The sequence below is a fragment of the Syngnathoides biaculeatus genome, chromosome 5 (genome assembly GCF_019802595.1).
Source record: "Syngnathoides biaculeatus isolate LvHL_M chromosome 5, ASM1980259v1, whole genome shotgun sequence".
NCBI classification, from domain to species: domain Eukaryota; kingdom Metazoa; phylum Chordata; class Actinopteri; order Syngnathiformes; family Syngnathidae; genus Syngnathoides; species Syngnathoides biaculeatus.
Window position 1 is genome coordinate 17,259,836 of NC_084644.1, and position 12,322 is coordinate 17,272,157.

The 12,322-nt window shown below is 40.8% G+C and overlaps 1 protein-coding gene across 5 annotated transcripts in view; it reads left to right on the plus strand.

The window, feature by feature from the left end:
- The window catches only part of LOC133500554 (neurocalcin-delta), a 121,275-nt gene that overhangs the window by 81,759 nt on the left and 27,194 nt on the right, over positions 1 to 12,322 (plus strand). For 2 of the 5 annotated variants that reach the window (XM_061819370.1, XM_061819373.1), the window contains exon 2: positions 11,575 to 11,984. In XM_061819370.1, the coding sequence (XP_061675354.1) occupies positions 11,607 to 11,984 (378 nt within the window). In that variant the 5' untranslated portion in view covers positions 11,575 to 11,606. Of the gene's footprint in view, positions 1 to 3,838; positions 3,958 to 4,144; positions 4,239 to 11,282; positions 11,467 to 11,574; positions 11,985 to 12,322 lie in introns of all 5 variants that reach the window. The other 3 variants (XM_061819374.1, XM_061819375.1, XM_061819371.1) reach the window with 3 other exon arrangements.

The following is a 12,322-nucleotide window of genomic DNA, read 5'->3' on the forward strand; positions in this document are numbered from 1 at the left end:
GTGACAGAAGAATTTAAGGTGGAGGTGGGACATCAGGAATCAGCTCCGAGCCCCTTCCTGTTTGCAGTGGTAATGGATAGGCTGACAGATGATGTTAGACTGGAATCCCCTTGGACCATGATGTTCGCAGATGATATTGTGATCTCCACTGAAAGCAGGGAGCAGGCGGAGGAACAATTAGAAAGATGGAGGTACGAATTGGAAAGAAAAGGAATGAAGATTAGCTGAAGTAAAATAGAGTATATGTGCGTGAATGAGAGAAGTTGAGGGGGAAGAGTAAGGCTACAGGGAGAAGTGATAGTGAGGGTGGATGACTTGAAATACTTGGGGTCAACAATCCAGAGCAATGGTGAGTGTGGTAAGGAAGTGAAGAAACGGGTCCAAGCATGGTGAAACAGTTGGCAGAAGGTGTCTGGTGTTCTCTGCTAGGATGAAGGACAACAGTGTAACAGTTATAAAACAGTGGTAAGGCTGGCCATGATGTACAGATTAGAGACAATGACACTGAAGAAACAACAGGAAGCAGAACTTGAGGGATCAGAAATGAAGATGTTGAGGTTCTCGCTCTGAGTGAGCAAGTTGGATAGGATTAGAAATGAGCTCATTAGAGGGTCAGTCAAAGTTGGATGTTTTGGACAAGGTTAGAGAGAGCAGACTTCGATGGTTTAAACATGTCCAGAGGCGAGAGAGTGGGTATATTGGTAGAAGAGTACTGAGGATGGAGCTGCCAGGCAAAAGAGCGAGAGGTAGAAGACCAAAGAAAAGTTTGATGGATGTTGTGAGGGAAGACAGGAAGACTGTGGGTGTTAGAGAGGAAGATGGACGAGATAGGCTTAGAAAGTAATAAGACGACACGCTGTGGCGACCCCTAACGGGATAAGCCGAAAGGAAAAGAAGAAGACCTAAATATAATGCGCTCTATTGACTTTTCGAAAATATTTTGGAAAAAATTTGCGCATCGAGAAATTACGGTATTTGGGTTATCTTTGTCTGATATTTCCATTTGTTTGATGATCTTAAAGTAGGGAAACTATCCAAAGAGAAAGAATAAGAATATGAGAAGGGGGCACATCCTAATTCAAGCCAGTGTATATAAATCTCTAAGTCGCTTGAGGCTTATCGAAAGCAGATGAAATCAACTGGACTGTCTTGCAGAGTGCCTTGTTTGGCAACTGTTTTGAAGGAATAACTGATAATTCTGCTACTGATTTTTGCGATCACCAACGTTGTTGATTACAGCCAATCAAAATGCACTTTTCCACTAATGCTGAAAATACAGTTTCACTTTCAAACAAGAAATCCCAAAGCTATCGAGCTCGTGCAGATACGTCACAAAATCACGTTATTTTTGTTTATGCCTCAATATTGCCAGTCAAACAAAGCATAGTTTTAAGTTAATTCCATTGAGACGAAACGAAAATATATAGCACGACACCGAGAGTTTTGTCCAATACCGTTAAACATTTAGAAGGTGATAATAAACGAAAGTATGTGGAAAAATTAGAGACACTTGGCATAGAGGATCCATATTTAATGCCGAAGTCGATGTTTTTGCCGATTAAAAAATTGGACTGTTAATTCACTTCCGCTTGTCCTGGACAACTGGATATACGCATGCATCTGGTGAATAAGTCGAGATTTACACAGAAGTGTTTGAAAGTGTATAAAAGTCTGAACGCATACAAATACTTTGTTACTGGATCTGTTCTCAATCAAGAATAAATCCCACATCGTGATGAACCCACCCAGATTTTTTCAATACAAATACCAATATTTAAATGACCTCTGGTTTTACACAAACTCTCATTCATTACCTATGATTGGGGAAAAAAAACTTAGGATAGGCAGTTATCTCCTCCGTACACAGAAGCGTTTTGCTGAGACAGGTTTACAGAGGTAAACCTCTCTGTGACAGACGTTTTTTTTTTTTTTTTTAAAATACGCATTGTTCTCAAATGAGTCAACTTGGCATTATAAATACTTCTTGATAATTTGAGATCGAGAAGAATAATTTATAACTGTAATGAAATGATCGCTACACAGGCGTGTGTATTTCGTGGTCACCATCCATCCGATGTAATTGCCAAAATCCAGCGATCTTTTCTCGTCTTTTCAGCTGGTATTCCATAGAATGATCTATTTGAAGAACTGTCTCGTCTGTTGTGACAACCAACAGCAAAACAAGTCTCGGTCATTGTGAATATTCTGCTCCGGTTCAACGACTCCTGTACTGCCAAACAGCTTTGTTTGACCGGCAATCCAACGATCTTTTCTCGTCTTTTCAACTGGTATTCTTAGAATTATATCTTTGAAGAACTGTCTCGTCTTTTGTGACAACCAACAGCACAAGAGGTCTCTGGCATTGTGAAAAATCTCCTACATTTCAACAATTCCCGCACTGCCGAGCAGCTTTGTTTGACTGGCAATATGGCGCAGTGAAAATGGTGAGGTTACTTGCATGATCTCTATATAAGTAGAGTATATAAAAGGCATCAATATTCATAATGACTCATGTGCCTGTGGATGAAAAAACAAATCTCGTGACCAGCGTATGCAAGCAATACGTACAAGCTGTGTATGTTTCAAAGAATGGAGTCAGCATCAGTAAATGTAATAAAGTACAATACACCATATACAAAGCATCAAATGACTATAAAGGCTCATTTTTCAGGCTGTCCATATTTCCAGTCGGACATCACACACTGTGTGGCAGGCCTTAGTAACCTGTCAATGAAGACAAGCACTTTACTCTCTGACTACTTAGACAGCAAAGGCTTTCTCAATAAATGCCAATGAACCTACTCTAAATAGCATGTCTGCCTGGCACTTTACAAAAGAAGTTGATCTATGTTTATTTATTTTGAGAAAATAAAAAGATAGCTTTTAATATCATCAAGTAAGATCATTGTCATTGGTCATCGCAAATGCATATACAGTACACTACAGTTGCTCTTTTGAGTATATTTAATATTCATCACAGATTATCCTGAGAACATCACTGCAAACTGCGTGACTAAATGTAAACTATTAATGAAGTTTGGCATGACAAGCACTTCTGTTGCATTTTCTGAAAGATTACAAGTTTGACCCACAAATTATTGTAAATTTGCCTTGTTGCATTTGAATACATCTACATTTTCTCTTCCTGTGTTGCTAATATAAGCTAAACTAAATTCTAAGACTGAGTTTAGTGTGTGACTGGATCTTTTATAGACTCCTTAAACTCATGTTGAGCATATGGTGTTTAGTGTACTCTGTACACAGAACTGTTTTCCATGTAATGTTCCATTGGTTTGTAAAAAAAGGGAGTGATTTTGTCTGCCATATGTAAACTATAAAAAAAAGCATGTGGTTTGAATCCTTGGATAGTACTTCAATAAAGCATTTTAAGGATACACGTTTGAATCCTTTGTGACTGAAAGACAGCGGTTGTGTAAGTTGCTAATAGCTCTTATTAGTTCTTATGACTTTCAGTCTGTTATTCTATTGAAAAATATCTTTTATACAGTAACTTTTATGCAGTCACAGTACATTTACCTTGTTAAAAAAAAATCAAATGGCATAAAACCCAGAACATTATTATATCATACCTGGAGTTACCACATTATTCATGTGATTTTGCTTGCATACAATGAATGTGATTGATTTAGTTCTTTTACATATACTTTACATATACTATAATTTTTTTATGTTGTAAAACAAATAGTGTAGCCTGTGGAAACTCACTTTATTTGTTTTCTATCAGTGTGTTGAGTTGCAATCCATATCTCTCTGAATATTCTGAACTCCTGTTTCCATGCTTGTGTCATATTCCATCCATCCATTTTCCTCTTCTTAGCCGAGGTCGAGTTGCGGGGACAGCACCTTGAGCAGCGAAGGCCAGGCTTCCCTCTCCCGAGTCACTTCGTCAACCTGTTCCAGGGGGATCCTGAAGTGTTTTCAGACCAGCCAAGAGAGGTAGTCTCTCCAGCATGTCCTGGTTCATCCCCGGGGGCTCTGCCTGAAACATCTCATCATGGAGGTGTCCAAAAGCCATCCTAACCAGATGCCCGACCCACCTCATCGCAATACTCTCAATGCGGAGGAGCACTGGCTCAACTTTTTGCCACTCTCAGATGACCAAACCTCTCATCCTTTCTCTAAGGGAGCGCCCACACACGCTGCAAAGGAAAGTTCTTTCGGCAGCTTGTAGCTGCGATCTCATTCTTTCAGTCACGACCCACATCTCGTAACCATAGGTGAGGATAGAAACATTAGAGCGATGATAGATATGAAAACTGATTGATGATATAGAGATGATAGAAAGGTGTGGCTTTTGGCTCAGCTCTTTCTGCACCACCACTGAGTCTGTATCACTTGAGACATTGCACTTATGTATTGCACTTAACTCACTTGTGAACCCAAGATACTCAAACTCCTCCACTTGGGGGAGGATCTCCCCCTAACCTGGAGAGTTTACTTTACCAATTTTGAACTGAGAAACATGGTCTCTGATTTGCAATTTCTGATTTTCGTCCCAGCCACTTCATACTGTGAAATGTTCCAGCGAGATTTGGAGATCATGGGTTGATAAAGCCATCAGATCCAGATCATCTGGAAAAAGCAGCAATGTAATACTGTTGTCACCAGACTGGACCCTAACCCTAACTGGAAACAAACCCAACTTTGCGGGCAGTGCAGACCAAACTCTGACACCGCTTACACTCGGACCGAACAGGTACTCCGTAGGGAGCCGTGTACCTCCACTGTCAGAGCACCCTCCACCACCACCACCACAAAACACATGCAGATTAATTGGGTAAACTCCCATGCACCCTTGAGAACCATGCTGAGGTTGTAGAGATGGTCCATTGTTCCACAGCCAGGACAAAAAGCACACTACTCCTCCTGAATCTGTGATTTGACATCCTGACAGAGCCACCCCTGAATAAACCTTACCAGGGAGGCTGAGGAGTGTGATTCCCCCTATAATTGGAACAAAACCCTCCAGTCCACTTTCTTAAAAAGGGGGGGTACCACTCCAGTCTGCCAATCCAGAGCCACTGTCAACGATGTCCAAGCGATATTGTAGAGGCGTGTCAAGTGGGATACACCCACAACATCCAGAGGAGCTCTTTGATGTATTAGTACTCACAACATCCTGAATTGAAATCAGAAGTGCACCATCCCCACTACACACAGTGTCGACAGTGCATGGTTTCCCTGATTTGAGACACGAAATTGTGGGCTAGAATTTCGTCGAAGCCATCTGGAATTCATTCTCCATGGCCTCACCAAACCTCCCCTTTGGCCAAGTTTTTAACCTCAGCAATCACCAAAGCTGCGCTTCGGTTAGCCAGCCTGTACCCATCAGCAGCCTCTCGAGTCCTATAGGCCAAAGGACTCCTTCTTCAGCTTGATGCCATCCCTTAATTTTTGATTTTGATTGGGAGGGTTGTTAGCTTGTCAACCACAGCAAACAGAGTGCAAGTATTGTTAAGGTTCTTCATGATGATTTTAGAAAAGTGTTGCTGTCTCTCCCTTACTAACTCTTGGTTAAAATTACAATGACACTGTCTGTAGAGGTCATTGACAATTTGGAGTTTAGTTTTTCATCACTTATGTTCTGCTTTCCTACACTTTGATTAGTTACAAGGGAATTTGAAAAGCACTAAAGAGGATGAAAAATGTAAAGCCAGTTGGTTCTGATGACATACCTGTGGAGGTATGGAAGCAATTTGGAGAGGTGGCTGTGGATTTTTTGACCATGTTCAAAAGAATACTAGCGGGCAAGAAGAATGGAGGAAAAGTATGCTGGGATGAAGGGCAAAGTTTATAAAACAGTGGTGAGGCCAGCCATGATTTGCAGACCTTGAGTGGAAGTTGGACTCTTAATATGTTGACAGAGGTCAAATGTGTCTAGTTTGGCAGAAAGTCTTTTGATGTTTTTTCCATGTTATTGTCAACATCAATGTTAGTTTCCCGTTATGACAAAATAGTTTTGGTCAGCACAAATAACTAACAACAGTTCTAAAAATCCTCCATAAATTTTCTATTGTATCTTGGAGGTCTTTAAATTATTAAAACAATAAATATAATATAATAACCTTTGAGTCAACTTTAACTTAAAAACACATATTCAAAAGAACTAAAATCAGCCAGTATAATGTACTTTACACTGAAATAATGACTTCAAAATAAGAGCAAGACCACTGCCTTTTTGCTGTTTGACATGTTCATAAAATTGAAATTTGCTCGTGTTGCCTTATTTAAAATGCTGTTACAGCTACTTTCTGTTAACCACGTTTCATTTAATAAGAAAAAATGCAGATCATAGGTTACAATGTTGTCATTGTCATAGTTATACTTTTTTTGTTGTCGGTTCGTATCCCACTGGAGCCTCCACTCCCTGAGAAGGGCATCTGGCGTAAAAATTGTGCCAAATGTATATATGCGTTCATCTGAGATGACACGCTGTGGCGACCCCGAAAGGGACAAGCCGAAAGAAACACACAATGGGTGGAGGAGGGCCTTTCGCATCTTAGTGGATGGTAGTTTCATGCGAGGGGTGATGGGTGGAAGATCTTAGTGTGGTATGAATTAGACTCCAACAATTATATTATATTCTTCACCTTATCCATCAGACCTAACATTCAGGCTAGTAGAGGGGGGGCAACATCTCCTGCAGATGGTTTGTTTGTCTTAGTTGTAGAGGGGGAATTCTGCATTATGGTTTGCTCCAAAGGTCCAGGAAGAGGTGTGGGAGATTTAAAGTACTGACTCATTCCACTAGTCATTTGCTCTTTTGATTGTTTGAATGACCCAAATGAGTGTCTGCACCTTGAGGCAGCCCGCAACGCAGGCCAGCCGAATTCCGTGGTAATCTGCTGGTGATGTCCCGTATGGTTGGGCTTTGCTCCCAATAAATTCCAGGGAGAACTGATGAAGAATACGTTATTTTTACCAGAGTCCACATCTGTCCTCGATGTTGAGTGAAGTGGTTGTATGTTAGCACAGTTTTGCTCGCCATTTTGAGACATCAGTAGAGTGGTTTAATTTCCCGACTGTCCATTTACATCCACATACACTTCAATACAGTGGATTTTCGATTTCAGATTTGACATCCTCTGCAGTAGTCCGTGATAGTCCTCAGTCGAGAAGGGAGGCATCTTGATGGATAGTCTTGTTGGTTATACCAGGGTTGTGCTAATTAGCAGGCCACACTCACGCAATGAAACAATTGATTATCCACAAAAAAGAAAATACAGTAGCACAGGTTTAAAAGTATGTAGGAGTTGCTACTTCAAAATTCTTTCAGAAGAAAAACAAGCTTACCAGCAAGAAAAAAGTCAGCAGAGGCAAAGCAAGCAGAGCAAGGAAAAAAAAACCTCTACGCTGTACGAGAAGCAAGAGGTAATCAGCCCATTTTTTTTTTTTTTAATATCACCACACTGGACAACACAGAGCTAAGGGGTGGATGGGGCATACATTAACAATCGTTCATAGGTGGGGATGGATTCATAAGGTTCACAGGGCATATTTAAGTCACCTGCGGTTATGATCAGCTCATACTGTTATATAATCACGTTATCTTTTGCCACACTGGCTAAGTGACAATGCTCTGTCGCAGCAGCCTGTGTGGCAAGGTGCGTTGAGGGACACTGCGTAAATGGGAAATAATGTGTTCTTTGGTTGTTTTGTAAAAATGGATTACTTATGATTACTAATTATTTTTTCTTTTAACTAATGCATTAGTTAAAACTGTGTCGCTGTCATAATATGGAATGGGTTTTGTTTTGTAATAATTACAAGAATAGATTAGATCAAACAAATCAAGATAGTCGGGCAGGTCTGCATGGAATGGAAAGTTATAGTCCTTTCACCTTCATTTCTATCAGACTGTGTTGCATGTTTTTGTTTGCACATTAAACATTTTTTTTTGTTTTAATCCCTCATTTCAAATAGACTATTAAACATTTCAAATAGACTATTAAAGCAACAATCTCGTGTTTTTGAGATTGCAGTGAAAGCTGCAGCTGTTTGTTAGTGTGATCTGAATGAGTGGCCCGTCAGCAACATTTTTTTTTAACTATGAATTAGTTCATTTTTGGACCCTGAACCTGAGTTCAAAATTTGCAATTATGTACTATGACCTGAAGTAGTTCATTATTGGAATAGTCAGTTGAACTTTGAACTAGTTTGTGTAGAAAATTAATTTACATCTGCTGGATTAATTTATTTTTTTTTCAAGGAAATTTAACATGAAAAAAAAAGTCATAATTTTCAGTAGTCAATCGCATTCGGCGTCCTGCAAGTACCCTGGTGCCTTCTTTATTGATTTTGCAGCATAATTAAATGTATTATCTGGTCTTTTAGGTCCATTGTTGTTGCTTTGTTCCTTGTTACGGAAAGGAAAGTAAAAACGGCTACCAGCAATGAACAAAATGTGCTGAGGAAACACCACCCTGTGGCGTCCTAGCCAATACCTGCCGTAGTGACTGTCATGCCTCTGTTCTCTGATATTACTTTTGTGGTTTCAGTACTTGGCTGACTGCTTGTGGGCGTATCCCCCTGTTGCACACCTGACAGCGATGATTATCAGATGGGCATTTAATGGGAACAGAAGCAGAAGGAAGAAGCCAGATTATTCCATAGCATAATCTTGCTCATGCTCATTGCTGTTCCGACTGTGTTTGGAGCTCATATTGTTGGCTTGAGTATGGTAATATTGTGAGTTTGATCCTCCAAGCTTTGGATTGACCCCCGGATGTCCTCCTTCCCCTGTAGCTTCTCCTGCGTAACATAGAAGGAAGAAAGAACCCAAAAAGGCAGACGTGTTCTTCTTTTCCTTTCGGCTTCTCCCATAAGGGGTCGCCACAGTGCATCATCTTTTCCATCTAAGCCTATCTCGTGCATTTTAGGCTGCAGGTCGCATACAAAGACAAAGGAAACAAAAGGCGCACATAAGTCTCGAGCAGAAGCCGTAACAGTACAAACAAATAGACACTGCTAAAATGGTCCACGTAAGAACAAGGACCAAAAAAAGGGAAACTCAAGGTGCGCTCAACACGTGAGTAGTAGACGTAACAGTTCAAACGAAAGTAGATGCGGAATAAGCGGTCCGCATAAAAATAAGCATTACTTAAATAGCTTATTAAACCGAAGGATGGACCCACAGCAGAAGGAGGGTGGCCGGGGGTAAGCACGAAGCTAGGAGGAGCAAACTCGGAATATTACCATACTCGAGCCAACAATATGATACACACAGAGTTGGAACCACAATGACCATGAGCAAGAGCAGGGTGACGCAATGCAATAATCAGGCGTCCTGCTTCTGTTCCCTTTAAATGCCCATCTGATCATCATCGCCGTCAAGTGTGCAACAGGGGGACCCACCCATCAGCACTCAGCCAAGTAGTGAAACCACAAAAGCGTTATCAGATAACAGAGGCATGACAATGACATTTCTGACTTGGAGAAGAACTGCATCTCATTTTCAAAATTTCACGCATGTTGTTGTGTCAACCTAGGTGCAGGATAGCCACAGGGACGTCAGTGTCGTTGCCAGACTCATGAATATAAAGCGGCTTTTAGTCACATGCTGTGACTCTGTATTCACCTTTCCTCCTGCTCCCTTTACCATGTACATTGCCGCCTTCTTGATCAATTTTGCTGCATAATTGGACGTATTATCTGGTCATTTAGGTAAATTTTTTCAAGCGAACACTTTTCCAGGGTCGCCATTGTTATTGCTTTGTTCCTTGTTCCGTAAAGGAAAGTAAACTTGGGTACAGGAAATAACCAAAAAGTGCTGAGGAAACTCCACCCTGTGGAGTAACATTTTAAAACTGCATGCGTGAATTGTGTTAGAGCAGGAGTCGGGAACCTATGGCTCGCGAGCCACACCTGGCTCTTTTGGTGGTTGCGTATGCTTGCAGAGCCCTCATAGCGACATACTGTATACAGCAGGGGTGCTTAATGTGTCCAAAGAAGTTCTGGTCGATCGCGTGACTGGGTGACTGCATGGCCAAAAAAAAAAAGACATCAGCTTTTCAGCTTGACGTCTTTTTTTATTTATTTTTTTTTACATTTTGGCAGCACACATAACTTTCTCTAACAACAACCTGCTGCACGGCCACCAATGACGGACCCACACTATTCTTCCGAGTTTACGTTGCATTGTCCCCCACTCCGCTCTTAAAGGGGTACACTCATAATTACAAATGTTACAGTCCTTACGCAGCCTATCAATGTGGTTTATAATGACAGAGTGCTTATGTGCTGCCCACCGCCGATTTTTTTTTTTTTTTTTTTTTTTTTTTTTTTTTTAACCACAAAGACATGCCTCTGTCGGCAAGCATTGTTGGCGAGGGCACATAATTTGGGACAAATGAAAAAAATTCAACCTGAATACCAGCTGATTATGAAAACTTGGAATGCACTTCCCGTCACATAGCACACACTGTGAATATTGCTGTGCTAACAATGTTTGGTTAAACCTATGCACATGAAAAGTCTTTCTCACATTTAAAAAAAACATTAAGATCAACCTACGTTCATGAATAACGGATGGAAGTCTCAAAGTCTGTATGAAGTTTAATGACGTATGAAACAGACGAGTAAGCCATCAGCAAAGAATGGTAAAAAGTACTTTTGTCATCATTGGTTAGCAACAGTAAAATGTTATTTAAATGAATTTAGAGACTTATTGTACTCTTAAAGTGTTGGTCTTTCATAAAATGCACAAATATACTTATGTACACGTATTTAGTTTGAAAAATGTTGGATGGCTTTTTTGGAATTACATTTTAAAATATTTGCCGTTTATGGCTCTCTCAGCCTAAAAGGATCCCGACTCTGGCATATAAAGGTAAACTACACAAAGGATAACCACAATGACATCAGCGCGGCCAACACATCCGCAACTATGAAGAGGCCTATAGACAGCCCCTATAAGAGAGTTGGATGCTTCTACAAGATTACAAACACCCGGCCTAACCTGACCACTCAGGGTTACGCCATGGGCCGTGCTGGATTTGCACTTATCATGAAAATATCGCCTCTTGTCTTTGAAAGATGTTCGTATTTGATTATGTGTATATATGATAATTTATTCAAAGTGACTCTTGTTGGCGGCATGGTGGCGCTCATAGTTCTGAGGTCCTGGGTTCAATCCCGGACCTGCCTGTGTGGAGTTTCCATGTTCTCCCCCGTGCCTGTATATAAAAATGAACTAATTCATAGTTTCTCTGGGCACTCCGGTATTCATACAATATTAATTGCACACTCTACATTGGCTCTAGGTGTCACTGTGAATGCGACTGTTTATCTTGATGTGTCCTGCGATTGGCTGGCAACAGTCCAGGGTGTAACCCCACCTCCTGCTCGTTGACAGCTGGGATAAGCTCCAGCACTCCCGCGACCCCCGTGATGATAAGCGGCTAAGAAAATTGATGGATGAATGGATGACGTCAATCTGCTTACATGGTTGTACAAAACAAGAATGCAAAATAACCTTTTGATTGACATTTCTAAACTCTTATTGATATCCTTTGCATCTGAAAGTCAAAGCTCTTCATTTTCTGTGTTCTACAGCAGTGAGCCTACAAATTAAAGGACTGTCAGACATGGGGAAGCAGAACAGCAAGCTCCGTCCGGAGGTGATGCAAGACCTGCTGGAGAGCACTGACTTCACTGAGCATGAGATCCAGGAATGGTACAAAGGCTTCTTGCGGGATTGCCCCAGTGGAAACTTGTCCATGGAGGAGTTTAAGAATATCTATGGCAATTTTTTCCCTTATGGAGATGCTTCGAAGTTTGCAGAGCATGTCTTTCGTACATTTGATGCAAATGGTGATGGGACAATAGACTTTCGGGAGTTCATTATTGCTCTAAGTGTGACATCACGTGGTAAGCTGGAGCAGAAGCTAAAATGGGCCTTTAGTATGTATGACCTGGATGGAAATGGGTACATCAGTAAATCTGAAATGCTGGAGATTGTACAGGTGAGTTAGTCATCTCTATGCTGTTTTCAAGGGCTAAAATACTGAATTTAGTGTTTCAATTTAATATCCAACTCCTATTTTATCATAATCACTAAGAGGTAATTCAGCTATTCACTAAATGCTGGATTAGCCACAGCAATGTTTGTAAGAACAGCAAACCACAATATTTATAATAAGCCCTTTATGAGTTCTTCTTTGTTTCCTTTCGGCTTGTCCCGTTAGGGGTTGCTACAGCGTGTCATCTTTTTCCATCTAAGAATATCTCATGCATCTTCCTCTCTAACACCCACAGTCGTCATGTCCTCCCTCAACACAACCTTTTCTTTGGTCTTCCTCTC